The sequence below is a fragment of the Melanostigma gelatinosum genome (assembly GCF_949748355.1).
Source record: "Melanostigma gelatinosum genome assembly, chromosome: 9".
NCBI lineage: Eukaryota > Metazoa > Chordata > Actinopteri > Perciformes > Zoarcidae > Melanostigma > Melanostigma gelatinosum.
The window spans coordinates 12,398,652-12,416,529 of NC_136642.1; the positions used below are offsets into that span (position 1 = coordinate 12,398,652).

The window sequence follows — 17,878 nt, forward strand, 5'->3', positions numbered from 1 at the left end:
GAGTCACTCGCGTGGCAGGAGACCAATATATGAGAGGCTGGAATGAGATCAAACTAATTCAGCTTAAATCATTTTTTCAGTGTGTGTCAGTTGTACGTGGTCATGTGGCTGAGTTTGTGCATGTGAATGTGTGTGACCACAGTTGTAGGTGTTTAATGAGTGCTGATCGATGTCTCATCTGTGCCGCCTTATCTCTAACGCAAACATTTCATCAGCACAATGGAAGCGTTCAGCCTTTACACACAGAGACCCCAACAGACAAACTGCACAAACCAAATGACATTATGCAAATAAGACAAAGACGGACATGCTTTTGTTCATATCCCACTCGTACAGAGAACTACCCAATAAATCAAATAAGCATACACCAGTGAAGATGCATGTCTTTTTAGTGCCTTTGTGGGTGTGAAGGTGGGAGGGGTGGAGGTGCAATTGCACTGCAGACAGAAGAGCATGCCAATAGTGTTTACTGTCCTCTGTGAGGAAAGTGATTTCTGACAAGTCCTAAATGAAGCCCTGGGGGTGGGGAGGCCTGCAGCTAGATCGCAGACCTGCTTTATGACTGTTTGTGTGTGTGAGAGAGTTAGAGACAGAGGTAATAGCTTGCCGTTATAAGGAGCGAGTCGATAAGTGATCTAGCCACTCTCCAATAGATAATGAGGTGAGAGGTATCCAACACTGAGTTTAGATGCCAAAATAAGACAAAACCTACAGGTTTATTTCTGCAGCTCTACAAGGGAATAAAATGACCGACCCCTCTGCAATTCTACTGCACATACAGTGTTGTTCACCGAAGAGTAATAGAACAAAAGGAATGAGGAAAGGTGAGATATTTGAACTGCTGGAGATATACAGGCAAAGAGGAGGCAGACCATGATTAAAGCACGAGGCTAAAGTTGCAATATAAAGACTGTTTCTCTAAACGATTCGATCAGCCACAAACCCATGAATCAATAATTAGTTGAAACACCAGAGCATTGTAGTTTTAAGCAAAAGTTGCCCAAGCAGATGAATAGTGCATATTCACATTTGGTGCACTATTGAGTGGGATAGCCCCAGTTGTGCCTCTCATGTATTACCAATTGAGTCACAGAGCAAAGCATCAGTTTTTTCTAAGTAAATCAAATTTAAAAAGTAAAATTCCCAGTGATCTTTGAAAATATTATATTTGTGATTGACTCAGAAATAAACTACAGTTCCCATGTTCATCTTGAAGAAGGAACGCCTCACTCTTAAACATGTCATTTATGCATTTTCAACCTCTATGGCACAGAGGAATAAGCTGCATCACCTCATTGTTGGTTTTGTTCATTTTATAGGATTTGTTGACGATAAGAGAAATACAGATTCTCGCCAGCTTTATCCTTTAAGGTGACAGAGGGAAGAGAGGAAGCAGTGGCAGAGTACCAGGATGTTCGGGGGGCTGTTGTTGACTGACAGCCCTGACTAAACCATCCACATCGCTGGATCCTGCTTTACATCCAGGGCTTACCTTGTGTGTCCGGACATACAATTGTGGGTGGCTGGAAGTGTGCCAGCTATGCATTTTTTTTTTTTATTAGTCTGTGTTTATGTGCGTGTATGTCTTTAGCACTGCTTTTACAATTGCCGGTTGATGGCAAAGCAGAAGACAGATCCAGGCATGCACTCATAGCAGCTGTGTTTCTGAATGGATCCAGTGGCCATTGTTCTCCTGTCACTAAACTCGTCTCTCTGGCCCAGGAGACACACCGCTGACATTTACAAGACCCCCCCCCCCCCTCCTCCTCCTCTCTCTTTCCTCACCCTGCTTGCCTCACCCTCTCCTCATCGCTTCTCTCCTACCATCCCCTTCTCTCCTGTCTCATTCTCTCTTTCACTATCTCCTACTTCGTCCTGTATCTTGCTCACTCTCTCTTTCTGTCACTCCATCTCTCTATGTGGCATGATGTGCCAGGACAGATGTGTGTGGATAGGTGTGTGTGTGTGTGTGTGTGTGCGAGAGACATAGTGAGTGTTTGTGTTAATGAGTGGCCCTTTAAGGCTATTAAGATAAGATTGCTACGCCCAGAGTCTCTCATTACGCAGCAAGCATTGCCCCCTACACAGAATTGTAATTGAGAAGAAGAGAGAGCGAGAGAGCGAGAGAGAGAGAGACAGCGAGAGAGAGAGAGAGAGAGAGAGAGCAGTGAGAGCAACAGAGGGAAAGAGAGGGGGTCAGGTGTTAGAAGTGGAAATAATAGGAGGATGAACGAGGGATAATTGGGCGGATTGAGAACAAGAGGAGCGATTGATCAGGTTGATTTGTTTCTGCAGAGAGAGATGGTGTGAAGAGAGGAAGGGTTAAAGGTCACACACTCTTCTATGTACAAACAAGCATGTGCACAAGTATGATAAATAAAAACAACATGTTTGACATGCCGGAGTGGATGCACACATGCAACACACACATGCACACCGACATGCTACAACGATGGAAACTCAAGTAAAGTAAAAAGTAAAATTGTGACAACATGCCATAGGTTTAACTTGTCATGAGCTTTGGATGTTTAAAAAACATTTATATTATTATATTGTGTGTCTGAATGTGGCTGATTGTCGATGTCAGTCAGCCTTTAATCCCTCTGACGATCATTGTTGTCTATTTACACTTTTAGCGTCTTTCAGATTGTGTAACACCAGCATCACCTACAGGATACAGACATTAACAGCAAAGATTCACAGCCTTCTTCGTTCTTCTGTCGCCTGCTGTCCCTGCTAAAAACATTTAAAGTAACTTCTTATGTTATACAATCATTGGAGGTCATTTTTATTAATTCAAGCAAAAACCAGCTGTCCAAACATGCTTCATTTGTGAATGACGTTGTGTGATGATACATTCAATATGATTGTTTACAAAACAAATATTACATATTTAAGTACATTTATATTTAAGTATCTTGCTATGATTATAATAGATTATGATCCTGATGCTAATTATATTCCTTTGAGATGTTCTGTTAAACTTTCACTGTTCTGAGAGTGACAACTAAATAGACTGACTCATGACACATTAAGTATTGAGGACATTTTTAATTATGATGATGACTGGACACGGAGCAAGTGTAAAAATATAAATTTCGCTGTCACCGTCTTGTGTCCTCATGAATAAGAGGCATGTGTAATTCTGTAATATTTATTTCTGCAAGGGGCACCGTACGATCTATCATTAGATGCTACTTATTCTCTAGATTTCTTCAGTATTTCTGAATTATGGGTTCAGTAGTATGCTCATAATTTATTAAGCTATCAGCAGCAGCAAGACACAAGCGCACTGGAGTGACTGAAGTCCTTTCAATGATGTAAAAGTTTGCTTTTTGTCCTTCACTGAAGGTAAAATAGGAAAGTTGATGAGACGTATGTAACCTACGACAGTCCAAGGTTTTAGCAAGCTGTTGCTCTGCATCAGTTGGAAAGTGAAACGTGAAACAGATGGGTGTAGCCTTTGAAGAGACTCCCCAAGCCGACCTAAACATGATGTTCAAACCGTGGCTTTATATCACCATCAAGTGGCAGGACTGTGTACAGCCACTGAAAAAAAACAGGATGGAGTTACAGTTGGAGGATGTGAGTGAAGATGGTTAGATGATGTGTTTTGATGTCTTGTTTAGTTGCATTATGCAACCAGTACTGTGGGTACGCCTACAGGGTGACCTAGAGGCAGTGTTCCCTCTGCAGTACTGAGACACACAGGGACCTTGTGAACTAAATACTCAAATTAAAGCTGAGCTGCACAATATTAAAGAAACAAGAGAGTGCATACAAGGCCGCTATAGATTTGGATCTGCAAATTGACATATTATCAGTCCGGGGATCCGCGGCAGGTTTTCTTTTTCATCCAAGATAATGCAGCAGGAAATAAAGATAATTTAAACAAAGCAATTACCAATTAAAACTAATTGCACAAACAACTGACGATAACATCTTCATAGATAAACAAGTTATTTATATACTTTATTTTTAGTGTCTAAGAGTCTATGCATAGGGGGACTAACATCATAGCTATGCCAATTATTTTATTTCCAACCAATGTGTCTTTTTTGTTTTTCATTTAAGCCTATTCCTGCTCTTTGCTCATTTGCAGGGCTTTGTGAGCAGTCCATTTATATACTCCACATCTCTGAGAGATTGTGTGTGAAATACCCTCTCGATCACTGGCCTAATCCCCAATTGATTGATCCTGATAATAGCACGTAGCGCCTCCTCATTGGACGTTACTGTGATTGACTGAGGAGGGAGAAGAGAAGGGAGGCCGGGCGAAACCATTCATCCGGCCAATACTCCGACTGAAAAATATGCGAAGATGAATGAGCACTCCTAGGAATCTAGATTCGGATTTAAAAGAGGATTACGGCCGTGTAGCTGAATTAGCTGGTACGATTACAATAGGGGGTCATTTAGGATTGGATTAGTTTCTTAATCACACGGTCATCGGCGCTGAATCCCCCCACTAACCTGCGAATAAACAGACAAACAGACTTGCGGGATGCGGGGATGATTTTGGTGACGCTGCGATGGATACCTGCGAAGATACCGAAATTCAAACAACAATGAGGATTCGATTTGATTTTAAGTTGGTTTAGTCGTTTTTATCGCTTCTTTGTTGACATCATTCGGCCATGATTTTCCTGCGGAGGCTCGTGAAGCTGTTGGTCCTGTTGATCCAGAGCGGATGGTTGGGGGTCGCGCCGAGCCCCACCGACGAGGGAGCACTCCGGGCCGGCCACGGGGAGCACGGAGAGCCGGGGCACCAGGAGCCCCACAAGGACTCCTACAGCACCTTCGCCTCCGAGTTCCTGGAGTCCAGATATCTGTCCGATGACGGTAAGGCTCTAATGCATTGTGCTACGATTCACAGTTGGTGGGTTTGGTTTACATGGCATGCGCAATAGACACACTTATATCATACAAGTTTAACAGAAAATCAAGCAAGAACTGTAAACAGAAACTGATCACGTGCTGCTAATTTTGTCTTGCATCCAACCTGCACTATGCAAGGCCTTTCAGCACCCAGGCCAGCTCCCCCGGTGGTAGCTGCCCAGCCCTTCCTCCTCGCTCTCTCTCGTTCACACGCACACGCACACGCACGCAGTGCAGATGGCCTCCCCCTAGTTGGCCCTTTGACTGTCTTGAAAACAAACATCAGTTGTTTTTGTGTGGAACCAACAGAGTGCTGATTTTGCAGGTTATCCATTCCCCACCGCCCCACCAGTGGATCCCTTTGCCAAGATCAAAGTCGTCGACTGTGGAGTAACCAAAGGCTGCATAAGGTCAGAGAAGGATCCATCTTTTGCCAGCTCTCCCTTTCTGAACAGAGCTCTGGTGCGGATGAATTCCCAGAGGCTGCTTTATAGATGCTGTCGCTCGACTTTCTAAAGCTGGAGCTAAACATGGACTTCTCATCTTTGTATATATTCTCTGAAACCTGAGTGAAATAACCCTAAAATTGCCCTAGTTACGTGATCAAGATATTGTGAATATTGTGAATCTCACAATTTGTCAGTAGGGCCTCAAAGTGAACATATTTATTTGTTCATGTACAGATATGGAAAGCCAGGGTGTGATGCAGAAACGTGTGACTACTTCCTGAGTTATCGGCGCATCGGGACAGATGTGGAGTATGAGATGAGCTCAGACACAGACGGCTGGGTGGCTGTAGGTTTCTCCTCTGACAAGAAAATGGTGAGCAGCTACACAACAACAACTCTGACTGTTGAGTGTTCAGGGCAGTATGACACACACAGTATGTGTGTTATTTTACAGCACAACTTATTTTACTTTTATATGTTGCATCAGACCAAGTTACTGCCAATGTATGGTCCATAATCTGTAATTAAACACATGGATGTGGTGCGAATTATGCATATTTTCAAGAGCTTACTGTCACTATGAAACCAAATGATTAACTACACAAAAATGTACTTTGAAGGCTTTTATTAGCATGTACAAATCAGAAATGTTGTGGCCCCCATGAAGGCTGGGCACTTAATCAAAAGTTAATTGTCTGATTATCAAGGGCAGCATGGTGGTGCGTTGTGCAGTACTGTTCTGGGTTTTAACCCTCCGGCTTTTCTTCTGTGTAGAGTTAGCATGTTTTCCTATGCTGGCGTTGGTTTTCTTCATGTTCTCTGTTTCCGGCCACAGTCCTAAGACATGCAGGTTAGGTTATAGATTCTTAGGTGTGACTGTGAGCATGTGTCAGCCCTGTGATTGACTGGCGGGTATACCCCGCATCTTGTTTTTCTCCTGTATTGCCTATTCCTACAAGAAAAAAGAAAGAAAACTAACACTTGTGTGTATTATAACAACCCAAGCATGAGCATTAATAGTATCAGTCCCAATAACTTTATTTACATTTTGTATCAGAATTCAACCTCTTGTCAGCAGATGAATACATCAATTTGAAGCTTTTCATTCCTTCCCATTCCCTCAGGGAGGAGACGATGTCATGGGCTGTGTCCATGACGATAACGGACGTGTACGGATTCATCACTTCTACAACGTCGGCCAGTGGGCCAAGGAAATAAAAAGGAATCCTGCAAGAGACGAAGAAGGCGTTTTTGACAACAACCGGGTGACCTGCCGTTTTAAGCGACCACTATATGTCCCCAGAGAGGAAACACTTGTGGACTTACACCTGTCATGGTATTACCTGTTTGCATGGGGACCTGCCATACAAGGTGATTGATCAAGCTTCAGCATCAAGTCAACTGTCTTTGTGCTTTTTATTTTATTTTTTATCTTTCATCTCATCTTCCATCGTCTTCCCTTTTCCAACAGGTTCCATCACGAGGCATGACATCGACAATCCGCCTGTCAGTGACCACATGATCAGCATCTATAAGTACGAGGACATCTTCATGCCTTCTACGGCCTACCAGACCTTCAACTCTCCGCTCTGCTTACTGCTCATAGTAGCCCTCACCTTCTACTTACTAATGGGAACGCCATAATGAAGCACAGCAGACCACATAGTGGAAAAAAGAGGCAAGAGAACATGATGCAGCAATAAATAAGTTGTCTGGTGCCACATTCAAGTGTGCACTTTGTGCAAAGAGACATCATTAGATACATTAAACACAATATAGAGTATATTTATAGCATTAATCTGAACTCATAAAGAAGATCTTGACACATTATTATGTACTGGTGTCAGTACAAAACAAGAGTAGTGTAATATTAAGAATAGGACAGTTATTTTCAGTATTTATGACAGCTTCCAAGTATTTAAAAAGTATGAGAACTAAAAATGATGATAAATGAATCTCACAAGTCTTCGAAATACTGCATGCACTGGGAAATCTGGGAAATTATTTCAAAATCCCGCTGTTCAGCGATGATAAGAAGACAGGGTCTCATGTTGAACTTGACAAAAACACAAAAGGTTTTCGGAGGACAAAAGAAAACAAGCAGCTCACAGCCGTTTGCACAAACTCTTCCTGTTCCTTTACCCTCTTTGTATGGATTTCATGCTTTGCAAAAAAAAAATCATGGTTTGTTTGTTGTTTGTACAGGGCCTATAGCATAACATATAGTTTCCAAGGTTTTAGGCACTGCCTACATTACCATGTAAAAGATTTTCATAAACGTTTTCTTATGTTTGGCTCAAATTTCTATAATTTCCTTTCAAGAGGTTTCCCCACTTTCTCAACCACTTTCTGTTTGTGTTTGTTTATTAATAATGTGCCACTGTGACTGTGTTTTAAAGACAGAGAGGCTGCTAATGAGTTACTATTGCAAGCAATAACACACTAAACTTAAGCAAACTGTGGATTGAACAGTTTCTTAGACATGGACTAATATTTCCCCCAGGCTGTTATTGTAGCCTTTTAATCTGTATAAAAACACCTCCCACTGAAATAATCTGCCATGGTTGTGTTTATTGTCAATAAAACTGTGAAGAAATAACAATACAATACACACAAGACAGTACAGATGTTGTACATGAACAGACAGGAGATTAAGAGAGATACAAATGATACAAATGACAAAAAGAAAATATTAGAAAAGAAAATTGAAAATCTTAAAACTACATTTTTATTTTAGAACAGAAACATTTTTGGAGTAATTAAAAGACAAATGCCCTGTATTAGTAATTTAACAAAATCAGGATTTTATAATATATTCAACAATCAACTTTAATTCAAGGGGCCTGCTTCTTTGGCGCATGCACACATTTTCATTTTGCAAAATGTACATAACAAATAGCTTGTAATAATGAAAAAACATTGTCTGTAACCATAAGCCAACTGTAAAGTCATTTTTCTAACCATTCCAGATAAAAACACTTCTGATCCATAAAAGCCACACGCAGGACACTTCACCTCAGTATTTAAAAAAATACTGATTATATTATTTGCTGTTTGTAAACAGGTTCATGTGAATATAGTATATTTTACATTGTTCTGATTGTCTACCACTATATCTGCTGCATACTAGTTTTTAAATCATATACATTATATATTATGCAGCACTACACCTTAAAAGACAAACAAGAACATTATTTGTTTCTTTAGATCAAATGTTTAATAATAATAATAATAAAGAAAATAATGAATTATTACACTATTAATAGTACAATAAATAGTAATAACAGGACATAAACAATAAATAAATAAACTGGTAGGAGTAGGATTTTGTGAAGGAGAGATTGAAGAGGAAAAAAATCAGTAATATACTAAAGAAAAGTTCGAGTAACAAATGTTGGAAACTTCTTCGACAGTATTTAGGGTCAGCAAGACTAATGAAAATCATTTGAGAATTATTATTATTTTTCCATTAGTTTCCTTTTGTTTGGTTAATTATTTTCCTTGTTTTGTTGTTGGTTTAGAGAGAATATACCCTTAGACCACACTCCAGATTTGTGGGGGGCGGTAATGCACCCGAGAGCTGTTTGCCAACCGCCATTAAAGGCAAAAGAAGAAGAAGAAGACGCGATCCCTCGGGTGGACTGCCGTGGTGGAATTAGGGAACATGGCAGACGAGGAGGAATCGGCTCCGGAGCCCGCCTCTGTCTCTCCCCCGGAGAGCCCTCTCACTGGGCGGCCTCACTCCGTCTTTTTCTCTGAGAGCGTCCAGCCGGCCGTCGGCATGATGAGCCAACTGTTAACCCAGCCGTCGTCCCTGAAGTTTGATAAAAACATTAAACAGGCCTTCTACAACACGGGGGCGATGATCTTTGTGGCTATATGCTGCGGAGCTTCTGTGCTGGTCTACTTCATCCTGGAGGCCTTCCTCCGCCCGCTGCTCTGGGCAGTGCTCTGCGGGACCTTCCTGCACCCCTTCAAGTACTCCCTGGCTCGGCTCGGCCGCTCGTGGCTGAGTGGGCTGCAGGAAACCGGGACACCCATCGTGGTGGGGACCCTGCTGATCCCGGTGTGGTGTGTGAACTACGGGGTGGAGGCGATGGGAAGGCTGGTGCTGCAGAGGCTCACGGTGCTGCTGGTGATCGGGGCCGGGGCGCCGCTGGTCTACTTCCTCTACCTTTTCTGGAGTGTCGTCGGCATGCAGGTGATCCTCGGGCACATCTGCGGGATCATCGGGGCCGCGCTGGACTATTTCTACACTGCGTGGGTGAGTGAATGGACAGTGGGTATAGTACTTCCGGGGTGACAACAAGACCCTCTGTTGTCACTCCAAGTGGATGCTACTGGGTGGGCGAGGTCTCTGTCAGCCCAACAAACCACACGGTTGACTGCTATATCACACTGTTAAAAATAACATGTTCTCCAGTATTGTTTACATCATTGTCTGGATCATTTATGCAAAATTATGAATACTATTCATCTGATGTTGTCTGGAGTTATCTGTGAAATTCAGACAAATAAAACAAGAAGCTAATATAACTAATTGATGGACAAACAAATAAACAAGTTTAATGCTTAATTCATTCATTTGGAAGTCTCCTGGTTCCAGCTTCTCCAGTCTGAATATCGGCTGGTTTTCTAGGCCTTCTTTGATAATAACTTATTTCTGAATTGTGATTGGCATTTTCACCATTATCTGACAATAGACCAAATGATTAACTGATAAATAATGTGTGTGGGGGGGGGGGGGGGGGGTAAATGATACTTGTTATTTGCAGCCCTACTTAAACTAGTTTGTCTAGTTTAATTAAAATGAGCTCAGACTCATTAAGGTTTACCAGCAACATTGTTAAAGGATGACACAATGTGATCATCCCCAACACAATTGGAACATATGCCTAAACCTGTACCCTGGCTAATCAAATTTCCTGCAGTTTCCTGCAGATCGATCGATATTTAATCGTAAACGGCTGCAGGGGCCTGAATCCAGCTACGCTTTGACTAGATACAAATTGTATTAAATGTTCCTCCTCAGACAGCCTGTCCTTTCTCTAAATACTGAGGTAGACTGACACAGGGCCCTTGTCCAAAAATAGGACGAGGACACTATCTTAGATTACATCGAAAGGCGTCTTTGTGTGTAGTGGAACCAGCTAAGACCTTTGTGACCAGCTGACTGGAGCATCACATTTCATGCTTTTCCTATCAAACAGCAGCAGATTGGCAATAATATGGAGTGATTGCTGAGTCTTCTTCGAGTATAGATTATAAACACTGACCAATTTGAAACAATACTGTGTGTGTGGAAGAAGCATGGATGGAGCAAAAGTTACAACATGTACCTTTTGGTGTGACGGTACCCCATAGCATCCCCTCTGTTGTTATTGTGTTGCCACTGTGCCTCTTGTTTCCTCTCAGGTGTGCACTGTGGTGTTTGGCTACTTGTTGGTGGTTTGTTTCAAGTGGAGTCCCCACACTGAGCACTACCTGAGGGCCTTGGCTCTTCCTGTCTGGGCCATTTTCCTCTTCTACATTGGTGAGTGTGCAGCCTGGAGAGTCTGCTCAGACATGTTGGTTGTCATTCCATTACTTTCATTCAAAGCCAGCTTTTTTTTTTTTTTTTTGCCCTCGGGAAGATTTCTTCAAATGTTGCCTACGTGGCAGGTAGCGATATTAAGAAGACGTTCTGCTCGAGAGGAGAGCAAGGCGTGTGTGATCAATATTATCTCATGATTTGATCTTTATGTATTTCTTTTATAGTTTTATGGCAAAACAAGTAGACACATGTTTCCAGCTGACACAGGGCTCACTATTTTTGCCAAGAAATAACTAATAATGTATGAAAATAGTCTGCAGTTCAAGAGCAACATGTTTCTCCACAGTAGCAAGAGCATGCATAGTCACCAGCCTGATTTCTGCATCTGTTTTTAGTGTCTCTGACCGGCTCGTGGAGAGTGCCCCTATTTGTGGTTGTGGTTATACTCATCATCGTGGGCTCCCAAGAGAAACCACCTGATCCTGGCAGAGGTGAAGATTAGTGCACACACACATGTACATGTGCCACAGTGAGAAGTCCATTCATAAATATGGCATATACGAGTTAGTGGTAAATGTTTTTTTGTATGAATTAAACAGTATAAATAACGTGTTAATTTGTGATCTTAAGAGGTGCTGGTACAGTAGCTGGACTTCGTTACCTTTGGACAGTGCTAGGCTAGCTGTTTCCCTGTGTTTCCAGTCTTTATGCTAAGCTAAACTATCTGGCTGCTGGCTGTAGCTCCATAGTTACTGTGCAGACATGAGAGTGGTATCAATCTTCAGTCTAACTCTCAACAAGTTCCCAAAATGTCAAACGATTGCTTTAAAAGTCAAAAGGGTCAAATCAGCTTATAATTAACTTCGATGCGCTGCCTAATGAAAGAATCTCGTGGAGCAGCTGTTGTCCTTTCAACAGCGTAAAAATACACCTCCTTCTTTTCTGTTCCTCGAGCTCAACCAGCACCGAGATTAAGTTAAACAGTATCTTAGTACAGCTTTACCTAAAACATAGGCAACTTGAGGAGGGCAGTTTGTCCCTTTTAATCAGGACCGTTAGACAATACAGGAAACACAAAGAAATGTGCTGTTTTGTGTCCATGTTTTCTGTCTCTCATCTTCCTCAGGAGAGCTGTCGGGGCAGGTGTTGTCTTTCGCTGCTAACACTATTTACATGGCCATCTCCTGTAGCAACCTTCAGATGAAAACTGAGCCATGTGAAAACTCTGCTGCAGGTAAGAGAGCTCACTTTCAACTCTGTATTTTAGAGGTGTGTGTGTGTGTGTGTGTGTGTGTGTGTGTGTGTGTGTGTGTGTGTGTGTGTGTGTGTGTGTGTGTGTGTGTGTGTGTGTGTGTGTGTGTGTGTGTGTGTGTGTGTGTGTGTGTGTGTGTGTGTGTGTGTGTGTGAGCGGTATTAATGAACAGCGAGCCGGTCATTAATACGGAATAAACCCCGACATGAACCCCATCGCTGCACATTATCCCGCTTATTACACGGCTACTTACTGAAGAGATAAATCATTTGGCAAAAAACATCTCTTTCAAAATGATCTTAATGATTTAAATATAATTGTATTGCTTCTTCGGTCTGCTATAAAGAAACAGCAGACTTTGTAATTGAACTATCCGAATCAAGTGTTCCTCAAAGCTGTGTAATGGATTGTCTTTGGAGCTTCCTGGAGTTAATCTAGATCAAGGCAGAGAGGAGACAGGCTCATATTTAATGGGCATTCATCTGAAAATACATTGTATTTTAAGAAAGAAGTTGCATTTTTATTCCATACAGACAACTTTTTTTCTGACCCAGCTTCTAGTAGCCGTTAGAGGAACTGCAGCTCAAGAAACTTCTGCTTTAGCTTCACCAGTGGTTTGCTCTTGAACAACAAACTAATGTTCTTTGCTTCTTTCTTTTTCTTCCTCTATATGCTTCCTCTGTGCCAACTCCATGATGTCTTCCAAGGTGGTGTGCAGTCCGTAGGCCCCCTGACCTCCACGCCCGGGTTCCCTCGCGGCTTTCATTCGTTACCAGCCGGCCTCTTCCAGAAAGAGAAAAGCCCCAAAAGAGCCAGTGATATCTACTTTATCCTACTGGTCTGGGCCATTGTACTGGTTCAGGTCTGGCTCAACCTCTGGATCCTTCAACTGCTGCCTATCCCTGTGGCTGGTAACACACACACACACACACATGCGTGAACACTCCCGTTCACATGCTTCTTGCTCTACTGTACACAGACGACTGTTGCCTTTATGCTTTAGTCTGGGTGCTGAAGAAGCTGGTGGTCCACTTTGGCCTGAAGGGCTTTGCAGAGCGGACTCTCATCTCGTGGTGGGCGGTGCTGCAGAAGCTTGGACGTGAGCGAGAGGGGGCCCTGCTGCCTGGACCAATCAAAGGCTTGGCTCAGTTCCTGCTGCGCATCGACACTAAGGTAACGTCTCTGGCTGATCTCCACGTGCCGCTGGTGCAGGCGCTGTCCTTATTTCCTCTTCCTTTGATTTCACACATCCTCAGCCAGACACGCACACCTTTTTATGTTTCACTTGTACGTCCTGTTGGACATTATTTAGTGTTGATATATTATATTCATCACTGTCCACAGTTAAGGGCCGTCAGTGGCTATCAAGGACTGTTTGCTGCAGTTCAAATATTACAGGATCAAATATTCTGTAAGTATTGAAATAGTTCAGCAAGAATTCTGTGTGTTGGTGTGTTGAATTGTTCACTTCAGATCGGTTTCGGTCATTGTGTGGGATCTGTTCCTTACCATTTGTCCTGATGGTGACTTTTCTGATGCACCTATCCCTCAGGATTTCAGGACATCTTGGGTATACTGTATGTAATCACCTTCTTCAAGAACAAACTAACTTGAATTGAATCATGTATTCATTCAGATTTTGGACACAGCACAGGAAAAAATGGCAAAGTTTAAATGCATTTTAAAGATCAAAACCAACTGAGTTTTGGTAATTTATTTGCACCATGGTCTACTTTTTGTGCTTATTTTTCAGATACTAATTTAATCTTAGATTTAGTCAAAGCAGACAATGAAGCTGCACCAATCCATATTTTTATATCAGAACGGTATGAAAGTAAATGAAAGGTGTGTCACCCGACTCTGCAGCTCCTCTGTTTTACGGAGCGTCATGACGTCTATCAGCTCATTGTTTTGATCCACTCTCACTGCTCGCGTAGCGCTGTTTCTAGATGAATCATGCAGCTCCGATGAACCGACACTGTACCGCACACTTCCTGTTCAGCAGGTTTAGCAGCTAAAGAACCAGATATTTCCAAAAGACTTCAAAATAAATGACAATTTTGATCCTTGCCTGCTGGACGTATAAGGAGGCAGTTGTTTGCCAACATGTTGGCCAGAACAAATACAGGGCCTATTGATACAGTAACACGTTAACAGATGTCTTGCTCCTGATGTTTTTTTGATGTAGTTATGGTGTGTGTTTATAATCCCACTGTGCCAGTCCACACTCAAACACTGGAGTTAAATCCTGCCTGCCACGGGCCACTTCCTGATCCCTCACTGCCTGCACCCAAAGAGGTTGTGTTTCTTGTCGCATGGGTACATGTGATGACTGCTGCACAGGTCTTTCCAAAAACAATAATCTTCCCAATGTCTCTTTGTCTCCTCCCCAAGCTCTGGCATTGGCTTAACAAGCAGGTAATGATTTGGAGGAGCAGAGTGCTGAGAGAACGAGAGACTCACAGAAAGCGTATGCATGAGAGAACGCGAGAGAAGAAGGATAAGGAAACAAACCTGTTTACGTGTGTGGATAAAGGCGTGAGCACAAGCTTAGACTGCCGCTTTACCCATCCACTGCCATCAGCCCTTCATCCTGTCTACATGTCTGTCCTCTCGCTGCTTCGCTGGGTCGTGCTTTTGTTTTACAGGAAGCTACGGCCGGGGAGGCGGGACTCTCTGGTCCCTCTGTGCCTCGTTCGTACCTTCCCCGCTGTGGTCTGACTGGCAGGTCGTGCTTGAGAGTGTTTGGGCTGCATGGAGAGATGACTGATGTAGACGGAGGAGAGGGCGGCGTTTCTGAATGTGAATATGTGTTTGCTGATAAGCCTGATAAGTTATTTATAGAGATTAAGGACAAACACTGTCCATGGAACCCGTGGAGAGATGTGGTTACGCAGGAGATTTCATGGGAGTGAGGATGGACAAAACAATGGAAACACCCAACAGTTTGTTTTTATTTAGTGCCGCTTCATATTAACATTGTGGGTGAACTTTTACCCTTTTTTTTTTTTTTTAAAGAGCTTTACTTTTCTTTGTTGTGCTATTATATTTAAAAGACAAAGGATGTGTTTTGGAAATAAACTTTTTTTTAAAGGATGGGTCTGGGTCTTTTACTAAATAAGAACAAATCCCAAACTACCAAGAAATGTATCTGACTAACAAGTGTTCCTGTGTATTCAAAGTAAGTAATGAGAGATGGACTAACATGTTGTTGGTTTTGGTCTTTTCATGAGATTTGTTATTATTTAGCCTTATTCTTTATTAAAGGTTCATTTATGTTCAGATCTTGGATCCCGGCATGGTCATGGCAGGTTTTTGACATGAAACCAATGTTGAATGGTGATGTAAGAATCCTTGATTGTGAATTATAATTGTCCTGATGACTTACAAGATAGATGCTTTACAGAAACAGCTTGGCGTTGAGTACCTGAGTTAAACATAAACTGATCTAGGCGCAGGACAAATGGTGAAACCTCAGAGCTTTCTAACCCTTTGTTGAGTTTGTTATTGTGCATTGGCTCTGTAACCCGAGTGCCAAGTTATGAAGCAGAGAATGCCCTGTTTTTGTTGAGACCGTGTCACAGAGGTGTTGGTGCGATTGTTGAGATTTCTTGTGTTTCATGAAGTGCTGGTGATTTTTTGCTAATTGGTATTCAACATACTGTACTAACTTTCATGGTTATGTGCCTGAATTAGCTATTTTAAAATCAAGAGTAAGTCCTCGCTGATGTGGTGTTTCCATTTTTTTGTTTACCTTTTTTTTTTGCTATACTGGATTTAATCCACATCAATCAGATTATCCTTAATCTCTAAAGTAAGGCTACATTCTTATCGACGGTAAGAAAAAAAAGTTCAACATTCACCTAAATAATGAAGGCTTTCTTCTAGACTTTAGGACTGTGTCGCATTGTGTAGCTGAAATGCAGTGGGACCTTTGCTGCCGTGTCATTTCACCATCAACACAATGCGGTATCATAAGGACATATAGCCTCACGGGAGAGAGGCGTCCACTAACTAACTTGATTTCAGCTCATGGCTTGTGTGACATTAACACACGCATACAAAGACTGACGCTGTTATGAGCTGGCTGTTGATGCAGTTTTGGAGCATTGAGAAACCTGAGTTAAGAATTGCACCACCTTTCAACAGAATGAACTTTGAAAGACTGATGGACGGGCTCGCAAACAATTTTTAAAAATCAAAGATACTGACAGGAAAGTCATGCATTCAGAACACACGGCCGGAGTTTTTCGCTTGCATGTTTCCATGTTGAAGTGCGAGGATGTGTGCATGCGTGTGTACAGGTACCCTGGCTCTCTCAGTCGACTACCTTGCTTTTCTCAGGGCCCAAGGGGGGGGCAGCCTTTAGATCCAAAATGGCTTCTTCACATGGGAAGGACGCAGGTTTCTCCATGTGTCTGATCACTGTATGTTTTCAAACTCTTCAGAATTCTGCTGACTTTGTATCCCCCCGCCCCCCCCCTTCTTTCTTCTATGTCTTCCTGTCTGTGTCCTCTCTCTGTGTGTAGATGATCGTGTGGTTGGAGCGATCTCTGGATAAAATCATCAGCATCTTCATCATCTTCCTCCTGGTCACAGGGACCCTGCTGATGGCTCTACTGCTCACCGCTATGGTACTACTCTTTTTGCTCCTTTTTTTTAACTTCACTGCATTTCAGAGGTACTGACAACAACAAAGTAACGTCTATCTTTCTAGGTGCACCATGAAAGTGTTCACATCATCGACGTAACCAGTAACCTCATCAATGAGACTGTGTCTAACCATCCGGAATGGGCCAAGTACGACTCTTTTTAAAAACATTTTTTGCTTTTGTGTTTGGAGTTTGTAACTTCTCATCATCTTCTTGGTACATCGTCCTCCTCTAGTTGGCTTCCAGAGGCTCGTGTGGTGCAGAAGGCTCTCAATTCAGCTGCTACTAATGTTTATCAACACGGTAGAGAATGGATAACTCAAAAGGTAAGAATAAAAGGTGCCTGTATGTTTCCCATTGATTTCTCTGACTCAAACTATGGAAGAAAACTCTCAAATACTTCAGCCACCTTTTTATGCACTGAATCCTTCTCATCTTGTGCAGCTCCAGAAGATGTTAGGGGACAAGATGAACAACACAGCTGTGATTGAGAAACAGGTTTTGGAGCTCTGGGACCGATTGTACCACTCCTGGTTTGTGAAGGTCAGTCAAGTCAATTTAACGTCTTCATGTCTGGGAAAGATTTATCCTTTCAAAAATACAAGACTCAAAATAATCCATTTCCCAGAACACGACCCAGCCTGAACGGCACCGCGGTCAGAAGATGATGGTTCAGAGAGGGAACAGCTGGCTCGGCGAAATCCTCGACTGGAAGGACATCGCCTCCTTTCTGCAGGAAAACATTGAGACTCTGCTGTCTGTAAGTACGACTGTGTTTAACACCATCTTCTGCATGTGTTTCGCTTTCAAGGACCCATCAACATCTGTGACACTAAATGGAATAAAGTTTGACTGAAGACTAGCGGCTGCCTCGTCATTTGTTTGTGCTTTGTATCAAATATAAACTCGAATGCGTGTGTAGTTCTCCTGTGGATGACACGGTTACTGTTGCCCTGTTGTTTTGAAGATCCTGGAGTCGTTGTGGGTGGTAATGAGCAGAAATGTCGGCCTCCTCATCTCCACCACAACAACTCTCCTCACCGTCTTGTTCCACAGCGGCACGGCTCTGCTCAACTTTGTCCTGAGTCTGGTACGAAGCACTAAACCATCAAAC

The 17,878-nt window shown here is 42.5% G+C and overlaps 2 protein-coding genes across 3 annotated transcripts in view; both read left to right on the top strand.

The window, feature by feature from the left end:
* Positions 1-4,580: 4,580 nt before the first annotated feature.
* frrs1l (ferric-chelate reductase 1-like) lies at positions 4,581-6,971 on the top strand (the record flags this gene model as incomplete). Its single annotated transcript, XM_079275167.1, has 5 exons — positions 4,581-4,842; positions 5,204-5,288; positions 5,562-5,700; positions 6,452-6,698; positions 6,799-6,971. Exons 1-5 carry the CDS (start codon positions 4,638-4,640, stop codon positions 6,969-6,971), a joined length of 849 nt encoding a protein of 282 aa, XP_079131293.1. The 5' UTR covers positions 4,581-4,637.
* Positions 6,972-7,922: 951 nt separating this feature from the next.
* The window catches only part of tmem245 (transmembrane protein 245), a 12,710-nt gene continuing 2,754 nt past the window's right edge, over positions 7,923-17,878 (top strand). The window contains exons 1-13 of one of the 2 annotated variants that reach the window (XM_079275279.1): positions 7,923-9,591; positions 10,743-10,860; positions 11,256-11,351; positions 11,987-12,094; positions 12,820-13,023; positions 13,116-13,285; positions 14,507-14,530; positions 16,642-16,746; positions 16,830-16,912; positions 17,000-17,090; positions 17,209-17,307; positions 17,393-17,524; positions 17,732-17,854. In XM_079275279.1, the coding sequence (XP_079131405.1) occupies positions 8,992-9,591; positions 10,743-10,860; positions 11,256-11,351; positions 11,987-12,094; positions 12,820-13,023; positions 13,116-13,285; positions 14,507-14,530; positions 16,642-16,746; positions 16,830-16,912; positions 17,000-17,090; positions 17,209-17,307; positions 17,393-17,524; positions 17,732-17,854 (1,953 nt within the window). In that variant the 5' untranslated portion in view covers positions 7,923-8,991. The remainder of the gene's footprint in view (positions 9,592-10,742; positions 10,861-11,255; positions 11,352-11,986; positions 12,095-12,819; positions 13,024-13,115; positions 13,286-14,506; positions 14,531-16,641; positions 16,747-16,829; positions 16,913-16,999; positions 17,091-17,208; positions 17,308-17,392; positions 17,525-17,731; positions 17,855-17,878) is intronic. The other variant, XM_079275280.1, reaches the window with a different exon arrangement.